This window comes from Drosophila subpulchrella, unplaced genomic scaffold, assembly GCF_014743375.2.
Source record: "Drosophila subpulchrella strain 33 F10 #4 breed RU33 unplaced genomic scaffold, RU_Dsub_v1.1 Primary Assembly Seq33, whole genome shotgun sequence".
In the NCBI taxonomy this organism is placed as follows: Eukaryota; Metazoa; Arthropoda; class Insecta; order Diptera; family Drosophilidae; genus Drosophila; species Drosophila subpulchrella.
The window spans coordinates 258,084-284,705 of NW_023665570.1; the positions used below are offsets into that span (position 1 = coordinate 258,084).

General features: G+C 37.5%; 1 protein-coding gene across 3 annotated transcripts in view; it reads left to right on the forward strand.

Moving 5' to 3' along the window:
* LOC119559697 (vacuolar protein sorting-associated protein 41 homolog) overlaps positions 1-24,877 on the forward strand; it is a 110,223-nt gene extending 85,346 nt beyond the window's left edge. The window contains exons 1-7 of one of the 3 annotated variants that reach the window (XM_037872757.1): positions 6,929-7,126; positions 22,443-22,511; positions 22,578-22,979; positions 23,028-23,214; positions 23,726-23,965; positions 24,021-24,147; positions 24,208-24,877. In XM_037872757.1, coding sequence (XP_037728685.1) covers positions 22,642-22,979; positions 23,028-23,214; positions 23,726-23,965; positions 24,021-24,147; positions 24,208-24,590 — 1,275 coding nt within the window. In that variant the 5' untranslated portion in view covers positions 6,929-7,126; positions 22,443-22,511; positions 22,578-22,641 and the 3' untranslated portion in view covers positions 24,591-24,877. Of the gene's footprint in view, positions 1-6,928; positions 7,127-22,442; positions 22,512-22,577; positions 22,980-23,027; positions 23,215-23,725; positions 23,966-24,020; positions 24,148-24,207 lie in introns of those variants that run through there. The other 2 variants (XM_037872755.1, XM_037872756.1) reach the window with 2 other exon arrangements.
* The last annotated feature ends 1,745 nt before the right edge of the window (positions 24,878-26,622 follow it).

Here is a 26,622-nt window from a genome sequence, read left to right on the forward strand (position 1 = left end):
GCAAACAGTCTCTAGATCAACACTTGCCTAATCTGCTCAACACAGAGTTTGGGTGGATCGTCGGAGATCATTTAAATTCATCAAACAAGCATCTAACCTATCAATTTGAAATTCCACGCAATTTAAAGATCAGTACACGAAACTAAGCCTATTTTCTTAGTCCATTAGGTCCAGATTGGAATATGCTTCGTTTGTGTGGAGTCCGACTGGTACTACACACAACAATCGTATTGAGCGTGTTAAAAAAAAAATTCCTACCTTTGCCCTTCTTTCTCTAAACTTTAATGACCCTGTCCCCTCTTACTCTGCGAAATGTCGTCTTGTGCCCCTTTTTTCCCTACAAGATCGTAGAACAACTAGCGTACTAGTTTTATTTGTGACCTTCTGTCCTCCAAAATAAACTGCCCTGCATTGCTGAGCAGCATAAGCTTTTCCGTGCCTGGTAGGTCTTTAAGGTCTTTTGAACATTTTTTCCGGGCTATAGAGCAAATTATGCTTTTAATGAGCCTCTGTGTAAAGCCTTATTCTACTGGAACAAACTTCCATCTCACATGCAGCTGGACCCATGCTACCCCAGAGAATTAATTAAGAAAAACCTTTACAATTAACTTTCGCCCCTTAGCCAGTTAAGGTACCAACTGTTGGCGAATTAAATAAATAAATTAATGTCATCTAACCAGATCCTACAGTTCAATCAAGGACATAGTACGTCGCTTCTGGGAAATAGAAGAGTACCACACGACATTATCAATCTTCTCAGCTGAAGAACAAGCGTGCGAAGATCATTTCGAAGCCAACGTCCAGTGGAATCCTGAAGGACACGTCCAAGTACGTCTTCCTTTCAAGGAAGGACATCCCACCCTCGAATCTTTTTTCAAAATGGCATAAAAACGCTTCAACATGCTCGAACGCAAACTCTCACGAAACCCAGAGCTAATGATATGATGGACGTTGATGCAGTACAAACGACACCAAGCACGTGCTTGTTACGCGAGGATAATAATTTCGTGTTAGTCCAACAGGAACATTGAAAGTTAGGCGGCTTACAAGTTCTACAGAATCAATATCAATCACCTCTTATAAGATTTTGCATAAAAATAGTACCATGCATTGTTCTACGATTTACAAGTGTAGGTAAACTAAGTAATAGTAATCTACTCCGGTAGAAAGGTAGCCTTTTGATCCCACTTCAAACTACAAAGGGCAAAAAAAAGAAATTGTTTTTGTACCGACTCAATACGGTCAATATGCACTTGATATTGTGGACTCCAAACCGAAGAACAATATTCCAAAATAGGACGGACAAGGGAGGTAAATAATAATTTGGTTGTATAAGGGTCATCAAATTCTTTTGATCAACGCCTTATAAACCCAAGAACACTCATGGCTTTGTTGACAGTGGACTTTATGTGGTCCAAAAGAACACATAAATCATTAACTGAAAATATACGGTCGAGTGGCGTATTTTGAAGAGAGTAACTAACAAAAGTAGGAGTACCCCTAAAAAAGTCATAACGTTGCATTTAAGGCAGTTCAAATTTAAAAGGTTGTACTCACACCATCCCTGAAAACAATCAATATCTGACTGTTAGTTGAAACGCGACGCTATATCATTATATGATAAACAAAGCATACATAAGTACACGGGAATGTGTTTTGATAGAGGGAAGATCGTTAATAAACAAAGTAAACAGCAAAGGGCCCAAATGACTACCCTGAGGCACTCTAGATGTCACGTAGATCAATTTTGAAGCAGCGTTCTTGAATATAACCCTCTGAGTCCTACCATTCAAATAACTTGCAATCCAAGTAAATAGATTACATGGAAACCGAAGCGTATTTAGTTTGAAAAGAGAAGAGAGTGGTTGACAGAGTCAAAGGCCTTACTAAAATCTGTATATAACGTCAAGAAGGTTGGTGGTGGTCGATCTTCGCTTAACAAACTATGCTGACACGGTGATATTAGCGAGGAACATCAATGTTGCAAATGAGAAGTGATAATACGTTCAAATTCTTTAAAATTGCTGACAATTTCGAAATACCTCTATAATTCTGGGCAGTGGAATTATAAAAGAGTCCTTCCAGATAGTAGGAAAAACTGATGATGAAATAGACAAATTAAAAAGTTTAAGAATAAACAAAAGCACACACCCAGGCAGTCCATTTGGACCGGAAGAATAAATTGGCGTTGTTGCTAAATCTCTTAAGAGAGAACTTTCGGTAATTACAGGGCACTATGGGTAAAAAACCCGATTTTGGTGCATAAACCTATTTATTTTCTTAATTAATTTTTATGAATGGCCCATACTAATCGAATCTAGACATTTTCATTTCAAAAAAACCGCCCTCCAAAAATTTTTGGTGGCAACTCTGTAGTGTTGCCACTCCAACAAAGTCAGCTGTTCGAGAGGCTTTGCTATGTCGTTAAATTGGCGCGAAAAATTGGCAAACTTTACGTGCTTGTTGTTTTCTGTGAAAAAAAAGTTTAATAAATATGAAAATGGAAATTCCTTGCAAAGGTATTTATTAATGCAAATTAGCTTTAACATTTGATTTTATGTGTCTTGTTGTCCACCTGTGAACTGTTTTATATGTGTATCTTCATAGATTTGAACTAACAATTGTGTTTGTGTTTTGTGGAGTATAACTTATTAATAGCACAGACTTGCAAAAGAGTAAGAACGAGAAATTGATTACAAAAGTGTCCTTATTGTCATACAACTAACTGTTTTTGCTCATTTTTGCTCCTTTTCGCTAAACATGCGTTTATGTAGAGACATATGTGTTTGGTCACGGGGCTCTTCTTGCAGTTTGGGAAAGCAACAAACGCTCGCGAGAAGCATTGGAGACTTACATATTCGACAAATTGAATGCCGATCATCAAAATGAAACAATAATAAAAACAATATCAACTAAAATTACTAACTTTATAAATTACATAAATAAACATTTGCCTCGATGCTGCCGAAACATAAAGCGATTTAGACAAAAACACGCTATGTGGCTAGCCGGTAATATGACTATACTTTCTGATAGAAATGAATCCCCACAGAAGAAAGGTGGTCGTCCAAAATTGTCACATGAAGCTGCTGGTAAACGACTCAAAATAAAGTTGGCATCTGAACTTGCGGTAGAAAATGAAAATTCAACTCCTTTGTTACTACACGCTGCTAACATTTCCGCCAGAAAATCAACAGAAAATGAAATTATTAAAAGAAGTGATAGAACTGAATCGCTGGCTCCGAGTCCAATAACTTCTGAAAAGGCATTCGCTTTTTTTATGGAAAATTGATTTACTAAGCAGCAATACATAAATGTAAAACAAATTAGTAAACAACATGGCTGCGATATTTACCCCCCTTATTCGAAAATAGCTGAGGAGAAATTAAAATGTAGACCTGCTGACAATATGTCAGATGTTTTTCACAGAGCTATGGATTCGTCTGATCCCCTGTTATCTAGTTTTTGCTCAACAAAAACCAACCGGATGCCTCTGCCCAGGCACAGAAGACACAGATGAAGAAAATTGTAACGATGATGTAAGTGACACTTTTGAAATAGAATTAGAGGAAGAGGTACCAGACGATATTGAAAACTAAAAAACAAGGAAAAAATAAAAAGAGTAAGTTAAAATTGTTGAGTTATTAAAAAAATGGATCGAATTTTTTTTCAGTGTTCTTCAAATGTAACAATGGATCCCAAATATGTTACCGGTTTTTTTTCTATAATGTAACACCAAATAGGATTAAAATTATAATTTATAATAATTACTTATTTTAAAATGTATTTTTAACCACTGTGCGGTGGACAAATTAAAAAAAAAAACAAAAACCAAAATTTTGTTTAAGTTTAAATAATACACCAAGAAAAGTTTCAAGTCAATATCTTAAAAACTAGAGTTTATGCACCAAAAACGGTTTTTTTGCCCATAGTGCAGGGGTTAAAATACAGTTTGCCCTATTTCAGGGACTAGGGTAGTTAGAATTTGACCAAGCAGCCGAACTATAAGTAGTTTGGAAAAACTCGGCAAATAAATCAGCAATTTCAGAATCCGTCGATGCCTCCATTGAGTTAAAACGTACCGATGAAGGCAATGCCGAAGACTTACGCTTGGCATTAACAAAGTTTTAAAACTGCTTCGGATCATTTGATAATTCAAATTTACATCGACTTAAATACATAGAATAGCAATGACTATTGAGAACATTAAAGTCCGATCGAGCCACCACATATTTCGAAAAATCAGATGGCTTACCCGATTTTTTATACTTTTTATAGGTGTTTGTTTTAAGGTTTTTAAGTCTTTGAAGCGCATTGGTAAACCAAGGAGGCCTGTTTAGCTTTGAAGGAAGCCTATCAGGAACGCATTCATTAAAAAAAGTATTTAACACTATATAGAATAGTTCAGTGGCACTTCCAATATCCATACATTTGTACAAGTCTGTCCAATTATATTGAGAAATCATATCGTTAAGTTTTTTATAGTCACATTTTCGAAAACATCTCATTTTAGTTTAAGGAACTAAAGGAGAGAGGGTATCAACGCATGGGAAGCAGATTGTCAATTCCATTGTTGGATGATATCGGTCTTCGGGTACAACAAGAGCGTCAATTCTAGGTACCGTGACTTCAGACGGGTCTGAAACAAACACAAGATCTTGTTGTCTATTTAATGAATTCCGTATAAAGCTTACTTGCTGTAACGATAATTCTAAAAGACCATCTACAAAATCACGGACGGATAAGGGTATAGCGACAAGTGAGTCAGTAGGAGGAGACCAAGAAATATCAGGGAGATTAAAGTCACCCAAGAAGGGATAGAATAGATTTTATCGCAGACAGATGGTGCTCATAAATTATTAAATCAAAACCAGGTGGAATATAGGAACATGTAACAAAAACGGATAAGGATGCAAGGAAACTTTCACACTAACAAATTCAATTTCGTTAGGGGTATCATAGTGCATTTTTTCGGATGTTAGGCTAGTGGTAACGGCAATCAACACACCGCCTCCCCTACGTGAGGAGCGATCGGTCATATAGGCAATAAAGTTATTTGACAGAACTTCAGAGTCAGATATCTCAGGTTTCAGTCAAGTTTCCGTAAAATCCAAAATATCTTAAGTAAGTGCAGAGGAGTCAGCATAAAGCTTGGGTAGCTTCATATTTAGTCCCCTAACATTTTGATAAGCCAAAAATAAACTTTTTAGTTTTTTGGCGCAGTGGAGGGTCTGTTATTTGTTCTCGGTTTATTGGGAACAAATTCTTTTATTACTAAATCATCATTAAGCCAAAAGCTTTCAGAAAGTAGTACCTTAAACACATCAGGCGGTGCAAATATTTTAAAAGAGGATATACTACGAGCGTATGAAAATCGAAATTGTTCAACTGAAATATTCTCGGATGGGAATTTTTCACGAATAAATTCCAAAACATCCTCAGATGTGGTATCTGGGTGAATCTAGAAACAAATAATTGCTTCCTATGTGGAACATATGACAGTTTCTTACGCCCCCCAGCAGCAGATTGAACCACACTAAACTGAGAGCCAGAAACGGTACCGTCTGTACCTATAGGTACGGTCGGCACCGTAGCCGGCACTGAAGATTTTTTTACCACCAGGCTTCGAGAAACAGTGACTCCACCTGAATCAGCTGTATCCCTAGGCGCAGTTGGTTCACTTACCCCAGTGTCGACAGAAACTGCTGCAGCTACCAAGTTTAGATTTGGGGAGGATTCCGTGACCGTATTAACTGCCGCTAAGCTGGCTTTTTTGCGTTTAGGCGACTCGGTTAGTAATTTTGTATTATTAAATTGGGCACAAACGGAACAAAACCCCTCATTGAGCTGTTTAAAAGCACCTGAGAGATTCAATAGGCAGTCTCGAGTCTGCTTCATAAAGCAGCTCATCCCATCTACCATTTCCTTGCAGGATCCACATAACCACATGAGACCAGAATTCAGATAAATGAAGTATTTAACTCTGCCAGTAAATCCTGTACACTTAACGTGCATCATCGATTCGCAGAGCCAGCAGAAAATAAAAGGGTCTTTACTTGAAGACGAAAGAGTACAATTTTTCTTAGAACAGACAAGAGCCATTTAAAGAAAATGAAATAAAATAAAATAAAATATGAAAATACCTCAAGTAAATTTGGCAGTGGGATCAAATTCCAAAACCACAAAGACACAATACACAAATCAAATGTTAGAGAGCACGAAAGATTAAATCTTCTATCGACTGAGCGTGGCTTGTGGCACACTGACAACTTTACGAACAAACATTTACAATGTAAAGCAAGCAAGAGAGAGAATAAGAAAATAGCACACCAAAAGTCTACCAGAAGTTCGGCAGGTTCAGAGAGAGTGTAGAATACAGTTGTAACATAGAGCTGGAGAGAGACAGAGGGAATTAAAGAGATTTAGCAAGTTTAGAGAGTGTAAATTACACTAACTAAGCAAGGAGATCAAACAAATCAAATATAAATGTTAAAATAACTATAACCACGTACCCGTTTACTGGGAGATCTAGTTAAAAACACTAACACAACTATAAGGCTATGCTTTGTTGATAAAAAAGACACAAGACCCTCGCAGACAAAAACTCAGAGCACAAAAGTAAACACATCTGTTCACAAGCGACGCTTAATCGATTTATTTTAAATGAAGCAATAACATCAATTCATGCTGGAATACATAGACCAAGGACATATGTCTCGTCTCAAGGACATAAACTGGAATCATCAACACTTCTTTATTCCGCATCATTGCGTTTTACGACCGCAAAGCAGCTCGACAAAACTTCGCATCGTCTTTGACGCTTCCGCCAAGTCGTCAAATGGACAATCACTGAACGACATCTTGATGACGGGTCCTACAATCCAACAGGATCTAGTTACAACTATACTTTCATTCCGACTGCAGAAATATGTCTTATCTGGAGACATAAGTAAGATGTACCAACAATTCTTAGTGGATGAACGAGATAAGAGGTATCAACTAATCCTTTGGAAAGACGACTCCGAAGAACTGCAAATCTACCAACTCAAGACGGTCACATACGGGCAGTCAGCTGCACCATTCCTAGCTATTCGCTGCTTGGCGTACATCGCCGACGCATTTGCAAGTGAGTTTCCGATCGGAAATCCGATCTATACCTGGACGACGTACTAACCGGTGTCGACGTCCTTGTTCTACTGGATATAAAAAGGCGGCTGCTATCGGAAATGCTAGGAAAAGCGGGTCTGGTGTTAACCAAGTTTCACAGCAACTCAACCAACTGGGTAGACGGACTACAATCACAAGTTAAGATTCAACTCGACGAGCCAGATACAGTAAAAGCCGTCGGATTAGCGTGGAAGCCCCTTCAGGATACATTCGGCTTCACCACGAGGCTTTCGTCAACGAAACACATACTCGAAGAACAGTTCTCTCAATCATTGCAAGGGTTTTCGATTCTCTCGGGTTAATCAGTCCAATTGTAATTAGATTTGTAAGATTTTCCTACAAAATCTAACTCTTTTCAAATTAGATTGGGACGAGCCCTTAGAAGGCAACTTACGGCTAACCTGGGAGTCTCTTCAGGGAGAACTTAAAAATTCCTCGAATCTATGCATTCCAAGATTTGTGCACACATCACTTAGCCACGATGGCAAAGTACACGGCTTAGCAGATGAGTCGGAACACGCTTATGGATGCTGCATTTACATACGAGCTAAGATGATTCAAGGAACCGAAGTCAATCTACAACCAATAGCCAAATCTCGCATAGCTCCAATTAAGGTACAAACGCGTCCTAAATTGGAGTTATACGCAGCCGTTTTGCTACATTGTACTTACAAGAAAATAGCTCAGAAGATAGCACCATACATCGGAAATTGAACACATACAGCAGTCAGTATATCACAATGAAATCTCTTTTCTAAAGAAACAACAGCGTGTTAAAGACAGGTTGCAGGGTCCGTTTTTGGAAGAAATTCAACCCAGGCACTGTCTTTGCAATCGAAACCAGCCCCGTAACCGCACAGATGCGGCTGATTTATTCAGAGAAAGGTCTGAACAAAGTGTACATATTCTTGATCAGCATCACTAGACGAGTCGATTTAGCGATGTCCGTCTGTCCGGCTGTCCGTCCGTTTCTACGCAAAGTAGTCTCTCAGTTTTAAAGTTATCGGGCTGAAACTTTTCCAAAAGTCTTCTTTCTTTTGCAGGTATTATATAAGTCGGAACCAGTCGGATCTGACCAACTATATTGTAAAGCTCCCGTAAGAATAATCGGAAAAAATAAAAAACAAGAAAGGAAGTTAGCTTCGGAAAGCCGAAGCTTATATACCCTTGCAGCTATAATTATTAAATTTAAAAACACAAAAAATGATATTCCCAATAGTATAAGATAATATGTCAAAAAACACCGAAGCTATAATTTGTTTCATATTATTTTCGTACCAATTTTCCGATCGTTCCTATGGCAGCTATATGATATAGTCGTCCGATTTTGATAAAATTAAATTCGAAATTCAGAACTAATTAAAAAATGTTATTTCCAAGCATAGGAGGTTATATGTTAAAAAACACCGAAGCTATAATTTGTTTCATATTATTTTCTTACCAATTTTGCGATCGTTCCTATGGCAGCTATATGACATAGTCGTCCGATTTTGATAAAATTTAATTCGAAATTCAGAACTAATTAAAAAATGTTATTTCCAAGCGTTGGAGGTTATATGTTGAAAAACACCGAAGCCATAATTTTTTTCATATTATTTTTCCACAAATTTTCCGATCGTTCCTATGGCAGCTATATGATATAGTCGTCCGATTTCGATAAAATTTAATTCAAAATTCAAAATTATTTAAAAATTGTTATTTCCAAGCTTAGGAGTTTATATGCTAAAAAACACCAAAGATATACTTTTTTTTCATTTTTTTGTCCGATTATTCCTATGGGAGCTATAAGATATAGTTGTCCGATCCGGCTGGTTCCGACTTATATACTACCTGCAAAAGATATAAGACTTTTGGGAAAGTTTCAGCCCGATAGCTTTAAAACTGAGAGACTAGTTTGCGTAGAAACGGACGGACAGACGGACAGACGGACAGACGGACAGACGGACAGACGGACAGACGGACAGACGGACAGACGGACAGACGGACAGACGGACAGACGGACAGACGGACATGGCTAGATCGACTCGTCTAGTTATGCTGATCAAGAATATATATACTTTATGGGGTCGGAAACGTCTCCTTCACTGCGTTGCAAACTTCTGACTGAAATCAATATACCCTCTGCAAGGGTATAAAAATGTATCTTTGTTGTTTTTTAACATATAACCTCCTACGCTTTGAAACAATATTTCTTAATTAGTTCTGAAAATCGAGTTTAATTTTATAAAAACCGGACTATATCATATAGCTGCTATAGGAACGCTCGGAAAATTAGTGGGAAAATAATATGAAACAAATTATAGATTCGGTGTTTTTTGACATTTTATCTTATACTACTGGGAATATCATTTTTTGTATTAAAAAGAATTTCGAATTGAATTTAACAATTATAACTGTAAGGGCTGTTTTTAGTGACACCAGCGTGTAAAGGGAGCCAAAGTTGGTCTACAACAAGAAAATAAGCTAACTGCGGCATCCTGAATTTTACAAAGATTATATACTGTGATAAAAGGTTTAGGCTTGTGTGCGTAGATCGATGTGGGATCCTTGAAAGTGTCCTTAAAGTTAAGACTAATGCTGAAGGCCTTGATAATACAAGACCTACATTTTTTAATATTCTTCTGCCTTTGCCCTACATAGCTTTTATATGTAACACAGCTTTAACCATTTCTTTATTCACGACAATATGGAAGAGAGCAAAAATACTACCCATCATTAATGCAATCAAAGACGTTAGGCCAGTATCTAACAATCCGTAGGAAAAAAAGCTGCTTTCTGACGCTTCTTGACCACAGCAAGGAATTTGATTCTGTTAATCATAATATTGTATGCACTAACTAACTTATAAATCTATTTAATTTCTCATGTATAGCAGTCAAATGTATTAATTCATATCTGACTAAAAGATTGCAGGCTGTAGTCTCTGGAATCCCCTTATCAACTTTTAACAGGGAATTCCCCATGGATCAGTGTTAGGCGTTTTACAGTTCTCCATACATACATAAATGTTAATGTTTTAAGTTCATTTATGCGCTGGTGACGTCCAAATCTATGTGAGTAGCCCAGTAAGGAAAAAATAGTTTTTTTTAGTAAAAGTATTTACATGCTGTCCAAAATCAAGCAAATGGAAAATTAAAATGGACTGGGGGAAAAAAAGTGTGTCATAATTAGCAGATGGCCGATTGACACAACTACTATCCCAATTTTTTATTAATAACACACCAATTGATTATGAAGATAATCCTGTGACTCTGGGCATTACATTTAGTAACATGCTGCCTTGCCGATTGACAGAACTACTATCCAAAATTGTTTATTAATAATACTCTAATGGATTATGAAGATAATGCTGTGAATCTGGGCATTACATTTAGTAACATGGTGTCTTGACGCAAGCACATAGGAAACACAACTGGGCGTACTTATGCCTCTTGGAACTACCCTATAATTCGCCGGGACAGGTCCCGAACCAGTCGCCATACACCGGGGGCGTGGGACTGACTCCGTTCATACCACCCGCAATGTAAATTTCTATCCACTTTTACATGGGCATATCCTAGGCGGTGGTCATATGGCGAAGTGCTGCATTACCTATCGCCACAAAAGGGACCGATGGTCCCATTTTATACCCCTTTTCGCCAGAAAAGGGACCACCTATCGGACCATCTATCGGACCACCTATCTGTCCCCTTTGTGGCGAAAAGGGGAATAAAATGGGACCACATATCGGTCCCTTTTGTGACGAAAAGGGGTATGAAATGGGGTTGGTGTTTTTAATACCAAAAAAGCTGAATGCTATGAAACTTCCAACGAAGTAATACTTTTTGTTGTTCAATTTATTTATTTTATAAAAGCTAGATATTTTTCTTATTTTTTAAAATGTAATTTATTGAACAGCTTCCTCAGTTAAATTTTTGGTTTACACGTTTTTATTAATTTGATCATTGTTATTGTTATTTGATTTAGATTTGGTTTTAAAAAATCGATTTTTTGCATTTGAATTGCCTTGGGAATCAATGTTTCTACATTGCCGAATTTTGAAACATCTAAAAAAATTGGATTTTGGAGTTTTAAAATAAAAAGAGAATGGAAACTAACTTCGGCAATCCAAAGTTTGGTAATACTCTAGTTTACGGTCCTCACCCCCAAAATTCGCGAAAAAATTATCCTCGACGGTCCGCGAATTCTTAAGAATTTTCATAAAATAAAGGTGCGGTCTGTCATGGTTCTCTTGCAATCGAATTTCGAAGTTACGTATTTTGCTATAAAAATAATGTAGCCTTTTCTATGATTTTGAGTGTTTTGCTATAAAAACATAAGGGCTTTTTATCCCTTGTCAAAATAACAAGCATTCTAAATAATGTGACAAAAATGTTTAATTGTTTTTGGCCAGGCCCCACAGTCGCGAATTAAATATCCTCGATGAACCGCGATTCCTTAAGAATTCGCGTGACCATCGTTGACCAACGTTTCAAAGCGAGTCTGAAGAAATCGCGGTTGTTGGCTTACAGAAGCCAACATAGTTGTCCATATACCGCGATCTTTGAAAAAGTCGTGATTGCAGACAAATTTAATCTAAATCTGTAAAGAATTCAATAATACACAATCTAATTTAATGGTATAAATATATATTTTTAGTTTTTGTTATACAAGCCTGTCCTGTTCACATCAAACCATGTTTTAAAAGTAAAATGCAAAAAAAGACTGAAAGATATTGGATTAAACACAGATGGCATTCTAAGTAAATAGAGTGAAATTTAATCAAGAAACTAAGTATATTTAATAAATAATACAGCTATTAAAATAACCTACCTTGGAGTGCACCATAGAAATGTGTATATGAGTTAAGGGCTTTTTTTCCAGAAAGGCCCCTAACATTAAATCCCACAGAAAACTCATCTGTTAGAAGTATATATAATATAAAATAAATAAATTTCTATCTTTTACAGGGGCCACCGGCCCCCTCGAGAACTACAGGGTAGCCAATAACCTTATTACCTATACAAGCAAATAAAGGAGCGGTCTGCCATGGTTCTCTTGTAATCTAATTTCAAAGTTACGGGTTTTGCTATAAAAATAAAGTAGCAAAACACGTAACTTTAAAATTCGTTTACAAGAAAACCATGGCAGACCGCGCCTTTATTTCTTCATGTAAATTCTTAAGAATTCGCGGTCCGTCAAGGATAATTTTTTCGAGAATTTTCGGGGTGAGGACCGTCATAAATTAGTCATAAGTTATAGCATCATATATTGTTGAACGTTGATGCACTAAGAGCAGTACAAACAAGTGGCCCAAACGACACCAAGCACGGGCTTGTTATGCGCGGGCCCATTTTAATTTTAGGCAAATACGGTTCGCGAGGAAGGTACACAGAACAAATAAAGACAGGAAAAAACATAGATCAACTAAGACTAAAGCAAATGAGCTAAGATTTTAGTTTTTAATACAGGAATAGAAGTTGAGGATCAAAATAAATGATATGGAGTGTTTTTAATTTTAGATAGAACGCGAAAGGGCTCGTGCTGACTAAATTTAATCGTGGCAAGTTAATACAAGGTGAGTTCCAAAGTAAACAGGACTTTTTGAATCTAGCTCCCTCTAGTGGCGCCATCTATATGTAAACTGGTGCGTTAGAATCTGCTATCGTTAAATCTGTCTATAATACCTGCAAAAGGAATTAGACTTTTGGAAAAGTTTCAGCCCGATAACTTTAAAACTGAGAGACTACTTTGCGTAGAAACGGACGGACAGCCGGACAGACGGACATCGCTAAATCGACTCGTCTAGTGATGCTGATCAAGAATATGTACACTTTGTTCAGACCTTTCTCTGAATAAATCAGCCGCATCTGTGCGGTTACGGGGCTGGTTTCGATTGCAAAGACAGTGCCTGGGTTGAATTTCTTCCAAAAACGGACCCTGCAACCTGTCTTTAACACGCTGTTGTTTCTTTAGAAGAGAGATTTCATTGTGATATACTGACTGCTGTATGTGTTCAATTTCCGATGTATGGTGCTATCTTCTGAGCTATTTTCTTGTAAGTACAATGTAGCAAAACGGCTGCGTATAACTCCAATTTAGGACGCGTTTGTACCTTAATTGGAGCTATGCGAGATTTGGCTATTGGTTGTAGATTGACTTCGGTTCCTTGAATCATCTTAGCTCGTATGTAAATGCAGCATCCATAAGCGTGTTCCGACTCATCTGCTAAGCCGTGTACTTTGCCATCGTGGCTAAGTGATGTGTGCACAAATCTTGGAATGCATAGATTCGAGGAATTTTTAAGTTCTCCCTGAAGAGACTCCCAGGTTAGCCGTAAGTTGCCTTCTAAGGGCTCGTCCCAATCTAATTTGAAAAGAGTTAGATTTTGTAGGAAAATCTAACAAATCTAATTACAATTGGACTGATTAACCCGAGAGAATCGAAAACCCTTGCAATGATTGAGAGAACTGTTCTTCGAGTCTGTGTTTCGTTGACGAAAGCCTCGTGGTGAAGCCGAATGTATCCTGAAGGGGCTTCCACGCTAATCCGACGGCTTTTACTGTATCTGGCTCGTCGAGTTGAATCTTAACTTGTGATTGTAGTCCGTCTACCCAGTTGGTTGAGTTGCTGTGAAACTTGGTTAACACCAGACCCGCTTTTCCTAGCATTTCCGATAGCAGCCGCCTTTTTATATCCAGTAGAACAAGGACGTCGACACCGGTTAGTACGTCGTCCAGGTATAGATCGGATTTCCGATCGGAAACTCACTTGCAAATGCGTCGGCGATGTACGCCAAGCAGCGAATAGCTAGGAATGGTGCAGCTGACTGCCCGTATGTGACCGTCTTGAGTTGGTAGATTTGCAGTTCTTCGGAGTCGTCTTTCCAAAGGATTAGTTGATACCTCTTATCTCGTTCATCCACTAAGAATTATTGGTACATCTTACTTATGTCTCCAGATAAGACATATTTGTGCAGTCGGAATGAAAGTATATACTCAGTTAACGATTTAGGTGTTCTCCTGGATCCAAAACTTAAATTTGACTCCCACATAACCTCTACTGTGAATAAAGTTATGAGTGTTCTTGGGTTTATAAGGCGTTGGTCTAAAGAATTTGATGATCTGTACACTACCAAATTTTATTTGCCTCCATTGTATGTACTTATGTAGAATACTGTTTTTCCGTTTGGAGTTTTCAGTATCAAGTGCACATTGACCGTATAGAGTCCGTACAGAAACAATTTCTTCTTTTTGCCTTACGTGGTCAAAACTTAAGGTTGCCTTCTTACTCGAGTAGATTGCTGTTGCTTAATTTGCCTATTCTAGTTAATCATTGAACTATGCTTGGTACTATTTTTATGCATAATCTTATCAGAGGCGATATTCACTCCGTAGATTTGGTAAGCCGTCTAACCTTCAATGTTCCTGTTAGGCAAATGCGAAACTACTATTCTACAAGGTGAGTTTCGAAGTAAACAGGTCTTTAAAAAAAAAGACAGAACAAATAGTTGTTTCGGCAAAATCAATTTATTTTATTCAAAATACTCTCCTTCTGCTTTAATACAGCGTTTTGCACGGTCCAAAAGCATGTCGAACGAGTGTTTTAGCTCGTTTCGCGTTATGTCCGCCAGTATGCCGGTGCAAGCCTTTTGAATGGCCTCTACGTCTGCATAACGCTATCCTTTCATCGGCAAATGCATTTTTCCGAAAAGGTAGAAGTCGCACGGTGCCATATCAGGTGAATACGGAGATTGGTTGATGGTTAAAATGTGATTTTTGGTCAAATAGTCGGACACAAGCGTCGATCGATGAGACGGCGCATTATAGTGCAACAAACGCCAACTTCCATCTTCGCGATATTCGGGCCGAACACGTCGCTTCAAAACTCCAAGGTAGAATACCGCATTAACGTTTTGGCCGGGTGGAACAAATTCTTTGTGGACAATACCCTTGGAATAATAAAAACAAATCAGCATTGTCTTTACTTTTGACTTCTCCAGTCGCGATTTTTTGGGTTTCGGCTCGTCCGGCGCCTTCCATTCAGCACTCTGGCGTTTCGTTTCGGGATCATATTGAAAACACCACGTTTCGTCACCAGTCACAATCTTGTAAAGGAAGTTCGGGTCTTTTATTGCCTCTTTAATGATGATGATGTCCTTCGAATGTTGAATTCTGAGCAATTTTTGGACGTCAGTCAATTTGTGCGGAACAAACCGTGCACACACCTTTTGTAAGCCTAAATGTTCGGTCAAAATGCGATAAATCGATGTTTTGGAGATGTTCAATTCTATTTCCATGAATTTCAATGATGATTTCGGCTGATTTTTTATGATTTCACGCACAGTTTCGGAATTTTCGGTGATCACGGATTTTGGTTGGCCCACATGTTCATCGTCATTTATGTTCTCACGACCACTTTGAAAACGTTGAAACCACTCGTGCACTCTGCTACGGGAAAGGCAATCATCGCCATAAACTTGTTTCATCAATTGAAACGTTTCGGTAAAAGTTTTACCAATTTAAAAAAAACTAAATTTAATGTTGGCTCTTTGTTCGAAGCTCATTTTCGCACCGATGACTAAAACATACTGACACTTAAAACGCAATAACCTCACTTCCAATAGATGAAATGTCATGAAATTTGTACTGGAAGTCTATAAACGATAGCAGATTCTAACGCACCAGTTTACATATAGATGGCGCCACTAGAGGGAGCTAGATTCAAAAAGTCCTGTTTACTTTGGAACTCACCTTGTATTAACTTGCCACGATTAAATTTAGTCAGCACGAGCCCTTTCGCGTTCTATCTAAAATTAAAAACACTCCATATCATTTATTTTGATCCTCAACTTCTATTCCTGTATTAAAAACTAAAATCTTAGCTCATTTGCTTTAGTCTTAGTTGATCTATGTTTTTTCCTGTCTTTATTTGTTCTGTGTACCTTCCTCGCGAACCGTATTTGCCTAAAATTAAAATGGGCCCGCGCATAACAAGCCCGTGCTTGGTGTCGTTTGGGCCACTTGTTTGTACTGCTCTTAGTGCATCAACGTTCAACAATATATGATGCTATAACTTATGACTAATTTATGACGGTCCTCACCCCGAAAATTCTCGAAAAAATTATCCTTGACGGACCGCGAATTCTTAAGAATTTACATGAAGAAATAAAGGCGCGGTCTGTCATGGTTTTCTTGTAAACGAATTTTAAAGTTACGTGTTTTGCTACTTTATTTTTATAGCAAAACCCGTAACTTTGAAATTAGATTACAAGAGAACCATGGCAGACCGCTCCTTTATTTGCTTGTATAGGTAATAAGGTTATTGGCTACCCTGTAGTTCTCGAGGGGGCCGGTGGCCCCTGTAAAAGATAGAAATTTATTTATTTTATATTATATATACTTCTAACAGATGAGTTTTCTGTGGGATTTAATGTTAGGGGCCTTTCTGGAAAAAAAGCCCTTAACTCATATACACATTTCTATGGTGCACTCCAAGGTAGGTTATTTTAATAGCTGTATTATTTATTAAATATACTTAGTTTCTTGATTAAATTTCACTCTATTTACTTAGAATGCCATCTGTGTTTAATCCAATATCTTTCAGTCTTTTTTTGCATTTTACTTTTAAAACATGGTTTGATGTGAACAGGACAGGCTTGTATAACAAAAACTAAAAATATATATTTATACCATTAAATTAGATTGTGTATTATTGAATTCTTTACAGATTTAGATTAAATTTGTCTGCAATCACGACTTTTTCAAAGATCGCGGTGTATGGACAACTATGTTGGCTTCTGTAAGCCAACAACCGCGATTTCTTCAGACTCGCTTTGAAACGTTGGTCAACGATGGTCACGCGAATTCTTAAGGAATCGCGGTTCATCGAGGATATTTAATTCGCGACTGTGGGGCCTGGCCAAAAACAATTAAACATTTTTGTCACATTATTTAGAATGCTTGTTATTTTGACAAGGGATAAAAAGCCCTTATGTTTTTATAGCAAAACACTCAAAATCATAGAAAAGGCTACATTATTTTTATAGCAAAATACGTAACTTCGAAATTCGATTGCAAGAGAACCATGACAGACCGCACCTTTATTTTATGAAAATTCTTAAGAATTCGCGGACCGTCGAGGATAATTTTTTCGCGAATTTTGGGGGTGAGGACCGTAAACTAGAGTATTACCAAACTTTGGATTGCCGAAGTTAGTTTCCATTCTCTTTTTATTTTAAAACTCCAAAATCCAATTTTTTTAGATGTTTCAAAATTCGGCAATGTAGAAACATTGATTCCCAAGGCAATTCAAATGCAAAAAATCGATTTTTTAAAACCAAATCTAAATCAAATAACAATAACAATGATCAAATTAATAAAAACGTGTAAACCAAAAATTTAACTGAGGAAGCTGTTCAATAAATTACATTTTAAAAAATAAGAAAAATATCTAGCTTTTATAAAATAAATAAATTGAACAACAAAAAGTATTACTTCGTTGGAAGTTTCATAGCATTCAGCTTTTTTGGTATTAAAAACACCAACCCCATTTCATACCCCTTTTCGTCACAAAAGGGACCGATATGTGGTCCCATTTTATTCCCCTTTTCGCCACAAAGGGGACAGATAGGTGGTCCGATAGATGGTCCGATAGGTGGTCCCTTTTCTGGCGAAAAGGGGTATAAAATGGGACCATCGGTCCCTTTTGTGGCGATAGGTAATGCAGCACTTCGCCATATGACCACCGCCTAGGATATGCCCATGTAAAAGTGGATAGAAATTTACATTGCGGGTGGTATGAACGGAGTCAGTCCCACGCCCCCGGTGTATGGCGACTGGTTCGGGACCTGTCCCGGCGAATTATAGGGTAGTTCCAAGAGGCATAAGTACGCCCAGTTGTGTTTCCTATGTGCTTGCGTCAAGACACCATGTTACTAAATGTAATGCCCAGATTCACAGCATTATCTTCATAATCCATTAGAGTATTATTAATAAACAATTTTGGATAGTAGTTCTGTCAATCGGCAAGGCAGCATGTTACTAAATGTAATGCCCAGAGGCACAGGATTATCTTCATAATCAATTGGTGTGTTATTAATAAAAAATTGGGATAGTAGTTGTGTCAATCGGCCATCTGCTAATTATGACACACTTTTTTTCCCCCAGCCCATTTTAATTTTCCATTTGCTTGATTTTGGACAGCATGTAAATACTTTTACTAAAAAAAACTATTTTTTCCTTACTGGGCTACTCACATAGATTTGGACGTCACCAGCGCATAAATGAACTTAAAACATTAACATTTATGTATGTATGGAGAACTGTAAAACGCCTAACACTGATCCATGGGGAATTCCCTGTTAAAAGTTGATAAGGGGATTCCAGAGACTACAGCCTGCAATCTTTTAGTCAGATATGAATTAATACATTTGACTGCTATACATGAGAAATTAAATAGATTTATAAGTTAGTTAGTGCATACAATATTATGATTAACAGAATCAAATTCCTTGCTGTGGTCAAGAAGCGTCAGAAAGCAGCTTTTTTTCCTACGGATTGTTAGATACTGGCCTAACGTCTTTGATTGCATTAATGATGGGTAGTATTTTTGCTCTCTTCCATATTGTCGTGAATAAAGAAATGGTTAAAGCTGTGTTACATATAAAAGCTATGTAGGGCAAAGGCAGAAGAATATTAAAAAATGTAGGTCTTGTATTATCAAGGCCTTCAGCATTAGTCTTAACTTTAAGGACACTTTCAAGGATCCCACATCGATCTACGCACACAAGCCTAAACCTTTTATCACAGTATATAATCTTTGTAAAATTCAGGATGCCGCAGTTAGCTTATTTTCTTGTTGTAGACCAACTTTGGCTCCCTTTACACGCTGGTGTCACTAAGAACAGCCCTTACAGTTATAATTGTTAAATTCAATTCGAAATTCTTTTTAATACAAAAAATGATATTCCCAGTAGTATAAGATAAAATGTCAAAAAACACCGAATCTATAATTTGTTTCATATTATTTTCCCACTAATTTTCCGAGCGTTCCTATAGCAGCTATATGATATAGTCCGGTTTTTATAAAATTAAACTCGATTTTCAGAACTAATTAAGAAATATTGTTTCAAAGCGTAGGAGGTTATATGTTAAAAAACAACAAAGATACATTTTTTTTATTTTTTCCGATTATTCTTACGGGAGCTTTACAATATAGTTGGTCAGATCCGACTGGTTCCGACTTATATAATACCTGCAAAAGAAAGACGACTTTTGGAAAAGTTTCAGCCCGATAACTTTAAAACTGAGAGACTACTTTGCGTAGAAACGGACGGACAGCCGGACAGACGGACATCGCTAAATCGACTCGTCTAGTGATGCTGATCAAGAATATGTACACTTTGTTCAGACCTTTCTCTGAATAAATCAGCCGCATCTGTGCGGTTACGGGGCTGGTTTCGATTGCAAAGACAGTGCCTGGGTTGAATTTCTTCCAAAAACGGACCCTGCAACCTGTCTTTAACACGCTGTTGTTTCTTTAGAAGAGAGATTTCATTGTGATATACTGACTGCTGTATGTGTTCAATTTCCGATGTATGGTGCTATCTTCTGAGCTATTTTCTTGTAAGTACAATGTAGCAAAACGGCTGCGTATAACTCCAATTTAGGACGCGTTTGTACCTTAATTGGAGCTATGCGAGATTTGGCTATTGGTTGTAGATTGACTTCGGTTCCTTGAATCATCTTAGCTTGTATGTAAATGCAGCATCCATAAGCGTGTTCCGACTCATCTGCTAAGCCGTGTACTTTGCCATCGTGGCTAAGTGATGTGTGCACAAATCTTGGAATGCATAGATTCGAGGAATTTTTAAGTTCTCCCTGAAGAGACTCCCAGGTTAGCCGTAAGTTGCCTTCTAAGGGCTCGTCCCAATCTAATTTGAAAAGAGTTAGATTTTGTAAGAAAATCTTACAAATCTAATTACAATTGGACTGATTAACCCGAGAGAATCGAAAACCCTTGCAATGATTGAGAGAACTGTTCTTCGAGTCTGTGTTTCGTTGACGAAAGCCTCGTGGTGAAGCCGAATGTATCCTGAAGGGGCTTCCACGCTAATCCGACGGCTTTTACTGTATCTGGCTCGTCGAGTTGAATCTTAACTTGTGATTGTAGTCCGTCTACCCAGTTGGTTGAGTTGCTGTGAAACTTGGTTAACACCAGACCCGCTTTTCCTAGCATTTCCGATAGCAGCCGCCTTTTTATATCCAGTAGAACAAATTTTTTTTTTATCTAGCATGAAAATTGTGGGCGCCACAGGCTTGGGCGGTTTGTGGGCGTTGTGGGCGTGGCATATTCGCGTAACAAACTGGAGCTGCGTACAAGGCTACGGAATCTAAATCTGAGATCCCAATTCTCTATATTTGATAGTTTCCGAGATATCCACGTTCATACTTACGATTTTTTGAAGTTTGTGGGCGCTTTGAGGGCGTTAAAGTGGGCGGGGCAAACTTTTTTTGTGGTTAATCGATAAGTATTGATAAGAACAATACAATTCAGTTAAAATGTATATTCTAGCATCAAAACTGTAGGAGCCACAGTTTTGGGCGGCTTGTGGCCGTTGTATAGGGCGTGGCACGCTGCTGAAACAAACTTGCGCTGCGTAAGAGGATCAGGAATCTGCACGCCAAATCTCAATAGCCTCTCAATAGTGGGCGTGGCACGCTGCTGAAACAAACTTGCGCTGCGTAAGAAGATCAGGAATCTGCACGCCAAATCTCAATAGCCTAGCTCTTATAGTTTCCGAGATCTCAGCGATCATCCGGGCAGACGGACATCGCTAGATCGACTCGGCTAGTGATCCGGATCAAGAATACATATACTTTATGGGGTCGGAAACGCTTCCTTCTGCCTGTTACATACTTTCCGACGAATCTAGTATACCCTTTTACTCTACGAGTAACGGGTATAATAAACTTTAATACAGGCATCTAATCTATCAATACTTAAGAATTTTTAATTGTTACTAGCATATGTCTCAAGTTTTGGATTGGTGGCTGGATCTAAAGACATACACAGAAGGCATAGCAATTAAACGAAAACACAAACAAAATGTGGCTAAGATATGCAGTATGTGTTTCTCGTGCTTCAAAGCTGCAAATCTTCGTGTTAAAAAATTGATTTGGTAGGAAATGTAATCGATTTACAAAATAGAGGTAGTTTTTCAGTTTTAAAACCAAAAAAGGTTTCCCCAACTTTTAATTTTTAGAAATTATCATACAAAATAATTATCAAGATCACTTGTCGAGTCGATCACACTGCCTGTCCTTGTGTCTGTCTGCTCGTCTGTCCGTATGAACGCTGAGATCTTGAACACACTAAACAAAGTACAACAATCTTTGGCATGGTAGTATACATGTATACATACATGGGTCGGAAACGCTTCCTTCTGCCTGTTACATACTTTCCGACGAATCTAGTATACCCTTTTACTCTACGAGTAACGGGTATAATAAACTTTAATACAGGCATCTAATCTATCAATACTTAAGAATTTTTAATTGTTACTAGCATATGTCTCAAGTTTTGGATTGGTGGCTGGATCTAAAGACATACACAGAAGGCATAGCAATTAAACGAAAACACAAACAAAATGTGGCTAAGATATGCAGTATGTGTTTCTCGTGCTTCAAAGCTGCAAATCTTCGTGTTAAAAAATTGATTTGGTAGGAAATGTAATCGATTTACAAAATAGAGGTAGTTTTTCAGTTTTAAAACCAAAAAAGGTTTCCCCAACTTTTAATTTTTAGAAATTATCATACAAAATAATTATCAAGATCACTTGTCGAGTCGATCACACTGCCTGTCCTTGTGTCTGTCTGCTCGTCTGTCCGTATGAACGCTGAGATCTTGAACACACTAAACAAAGTACAACAATCTTTGGCATGGTAGTACCGCTAGGCGCTGAGGCGATATATAGAAATATCTGATAGTCGAGACACTCGACTATAACTTTTTTGTAGTGTTTTACATATTCTCTTCAGAAGGAACTAGAGGTGTGAAAAAGTGGTGGAGCCTTGGTTGGGTCTTTGGTATTATTTTTTATTTTTCTCGAATATTTCGTTTATTTTTGTTTATTGTCGAAAATTCATCACTAGAGTAGAGATTGGACTGCTTCGGTACGACTCAGCCTGGCAGGAATGAAAAAATGATTTAAAAAGGCTTAACAAAGTAAAAGATATTTAATACACAAGCCACTCGAACTTAGCTTTTCATATTTGTTTCTTTAATTTAAACAGAAAATTCGAGGAGGCAGTAGAACTGCTTGCCACGCATGGCGGTAGCGTCCCCATTCACTCCGTTGCCAGGTGAGTTACAAATTGTTGTTGTTGATTTGTTTAGCAATGTTTGAATTAATATATATTTATATATAGACTTTACATTAGTCATTTACTGGGGCTCAAGCAATATGAGGACGCTGCAAAACTTTGCCTGCGAATGCTGGGAAATAACAAAGACCTTTGGGAAGAAGAAGTTTTCAAGTTTGTAAAGTGTCAGCAGTTACGCTCTGTTAGTGCTTATCTGCCGACATCCGACGAATGCAAACTCGATCCCCACGTGTACGAGATGGTTTTGTACGAGTTTCTGAAATTCGATGTAAACGGCTTTCTAAATCTTGTTAAGGAATGGCCGCCTCACCTGTACGACGGCCTGGCTGTTATTAACGCCATTCACGATAACTTTCGGAAGCAACATGCTAGTCAGTTGCTCGAATCCCTGGCTCTTCTTTATTCGTATCAGGGTGATTTCGAAAGCGCCCTCCGAATGTATCTAAAGTTAGTATTTAAATCGCTTTAAAGGACCGACTGACAAAATATCAATAGGTTACAGAACAAGGACGTCTTTCAATTAATACGCCGTTATGAGCTTTACGATGTCATTCCAAAGTTAATTATCCCACTGGTTCAATTGGATCGTGAACGTGCCTTTGAAATACTATTAGATAAGAACAAGATAAGGACAGAGATCGTTGTTCATCAGCTGGAGCACAGTCAAGAGCATCTATACTGGGTAAAAGCATTATGTAACATGTTAGAAATACACTATATTTATACCCGTAATTCGTAGTAAAAGGGTATATTTGGAAATGACGTATCAGGCAGAATAAAGCGTTTCCGATCCTATAAAATATATATATTCTTAATCAGCATCTTTAGTTGATCTTGCCATGTCCGTCTGTCTGTCTGTATGAACGCTGAGATCAACTGAGTGCCACGTGCACTCTAACGTTCACAAATGTCCTTAAAGCTAAAAGATTTTATAAAATTTTAAATGGGATTTTTAAATTTAAATGCATTTTTTTCCAATAGCCATCTGCATGAAACAGTATCAAATCGAACCATTCATTAAAAAGTTATTAGCAAGTGAAGTTTTCACCGCTAGGTGGAGCCAGTTCGCGAAATCGGAAACGGTCGTTTTTCTGCATGCATATTTTCATCTCTTTACCCTCCCTTTAGCTGAGAAGCGGGTATCTGATAGTCGGGGCACTCGACTATAGCGTTCTCTTGTGTTTTTTTTCCAGTATTTGGACTCTTTGCAAAAAGTGGATACCTGTAATGCATTTCAAAGCAAACTGGTTTCCTTGTATGCAAAATATGATCGAAACCAACTTTTGCCCTTTCTTATGCGTTCAAAGGAATACGTAATTCTGGAGGCGTTGGCTATATGTAAACGGGAAGGTTTTTACCCGGAGATGGTCTACTTACTGGGTTGCATGGGCGGAGTGGAAGCGTCCGAAGCTTTAAATATCATTATTCATAGAGTGAGAAAACTTAAAGCGAAACGTTATTAACATAAATAGCATTCAAATTCCGCAGATCGGTGACATAGAAATGGCAATCGAGTTTTGCAAGGAACACAATGACAACGATTTATGGCACTTGCTTATCAGTGAAACCACCAAACAACCCGAAATTGTGTCCAAAGTCTTGGACGGTATTGTGGGTAAGTAGTATGGTAAAGTATAATGTTTTTTGATTATTATAGAAGTTCTAATTGCTTTAGACTATGTGAACCCCGCGGTGGTCGTTAGTCAAATTGAAATTGGCCGGACTATTCCGAACTTGCAGAAATCGCTTATTAAAATGTTGTGGCACTACAATCTCCAAGAGCAAACATTATCTACCGCCCAAAAGATTCAAGTGAATGACTTTTTTGATACCCACTCCGAGGTGGTTACATTGCAGAGACGTGGTCAGAAAGTTTCCTGCGAAAAACTTTGCCTTTTGTGCCAACGCCCAGTAATAATGAAAAATGCGGTTTATAATTGTATCATCGGATTTAAATGTGGCCATGGGTTCCATAAGTCGTGCATGCTAGGCGTTCCTGCCAACAAACGCTGCAAAGAGTGTAAGCTGTGGGCCACCGATCTACCTTTGGAAGATTAAGTTAATAGGGACTCCATATCTGTTGTCTTATCCTTCTCTGGTTACTAGACATTTATCTTGGTTAGTGGTTGACTTTAGATTTTCCAATTATTGTATATGATGCCACGTCATGAGTAGATGCCATTGCTAAAAGTTTCTGAAGATAAAGGAAAAACTGAAAAAAGGAAGTATCTTAGAAACTTTATGTCTTGTTAATAATAATCTATGATTAGTATAAATATTATACAGTTCGATTTGCGTCATGCTCCCCCAGCACAAACCACAAGAAATAAAATTAATAAAAAATAGTTGCTTTGAACATGGCGTTTTGATTATAAATGGGTACATATCACCTATGACAAGTTTAACTAAAAATAATTAAAGAGACTTAAATGTACTCCCAGCGAGACGATTCATTATCTTATTGACGTTGTATAAAATACACAGTATATATATAATTATAAAAAAGAGGCAAAAACCACACTTTCTAGGAAGCTGCCTCCGAAAAGGAAAACTCAATTTGCAATCCGCAAACACCATTTTCCAGAAGTAATTTGATACATGTGGAAATGATTTTATAATAAAACAACAAAAAATTATAATAAAACACTAAATGAAACTGTGCAATTTTGAGAAACCCATTCTACTTTTCCATGATAATTGAGTCCTTCTTAGTAAAAGTCTCACACAATCTTTTGTTCCATAAGAATACATAAAACCGATTTTTGCACATATATTGAATTATATGGCCTACATAATTCGACTTATCTTAAATATTTTCGCTGAAGTACACTCTCAATTCATAATGGCATTGTTAACAAATAGTCCCTATCGTGATCCTTTTCCCATGTCCTTGGAATTTGACGAAAAAGTTTTGTCGTTCTGTTGTTTAATGGCCTATAAAATAAATCTTAAATTGAAGTAATTTTTATTTTTCTTGGAATCTGTTTTATTGGATTTGTTATAGCAGTAATAATTGTTTCTTTTAGTTTTATTATCTGCTCCTATATGTTGTCAAATATTTTTTTATTTATTTATTTACATACTGCTTAAAGTTAAAAACTGAAGCAACAGGGATAGGAAGCCATAGCTACTTAGGCTTTAGGCTGGCTTAAAGTCAACAGTTTCAATTTGCTATTCGGTTCTTAATTACTAAGGGTATAATTCATTCATTTTGGTTATCGCTTCTTAATTAATAAAGTACATTTCAGGTGTATTAAAGAACTATCTTAATTATAAGAGGTTTAATAAGTTCGAGTTCTTAAGGAAATCGAGAAGTGGGTTCGGTTGTTATTAAATGCAGTGCTTTCGTTAAGGATATGGTCTATTGACGTTGAGGTATTGGTGCAGAACTTACAGCGGTTGTCTGTAGATTCATGGGTTAGTCTGGTGTGGCGCAGACGTAATCTTATTATTCGGGTTGGGTCTTTTCTTCTTAGTTTGATTATTTTGTTTGCTTTTGTGCAGTCTCTTATGTTAAGATGGTTGCTGTTTATGGATTGGCACCAACTGGAGGAGTATTGGAAAAGATTGAGGGAGGTGCTATAGAAATGTTTTTTTAAAAATCTGTTTATGTTGGACCGGTTAATATTATGTGTGGTGATCAGCGGTGCGGTAGTTGCGTTTTTTGCGGTTCGTCAGCAAATTCGTTGCCACTAATTCCAACATGGCTCGGAACCCACATGATTTTTATTTTGGGGTAGGCGTTAATTATTATACCACGAATTTTCGTAGGATAATAAGCGGAATTGTCCATGTTTTGAATCGAAATTGCGGAAAGAGAGTTAGAGCAGATACAGATTTTACCTTTGTTATTACGGCTTATCTCGACGGCTTCTAGTATTGCGATAATTTGTGCAGTATAAATTGATGTATAGTTTGGAAGGATGGCTCTTTTTAGAACAATGTTCTCTGTGGATATGGCATAAGCAGTTGTGTCTTGGTTTTGTAATGCGTCCGTGTATATAAAAGTGTAGTTGGTCAGTTTTGATTTTGTCGAGAAATTCTTTCCTTAATATAGGGCTGCTCGTTTGTAACGAACTGATTTTTATGG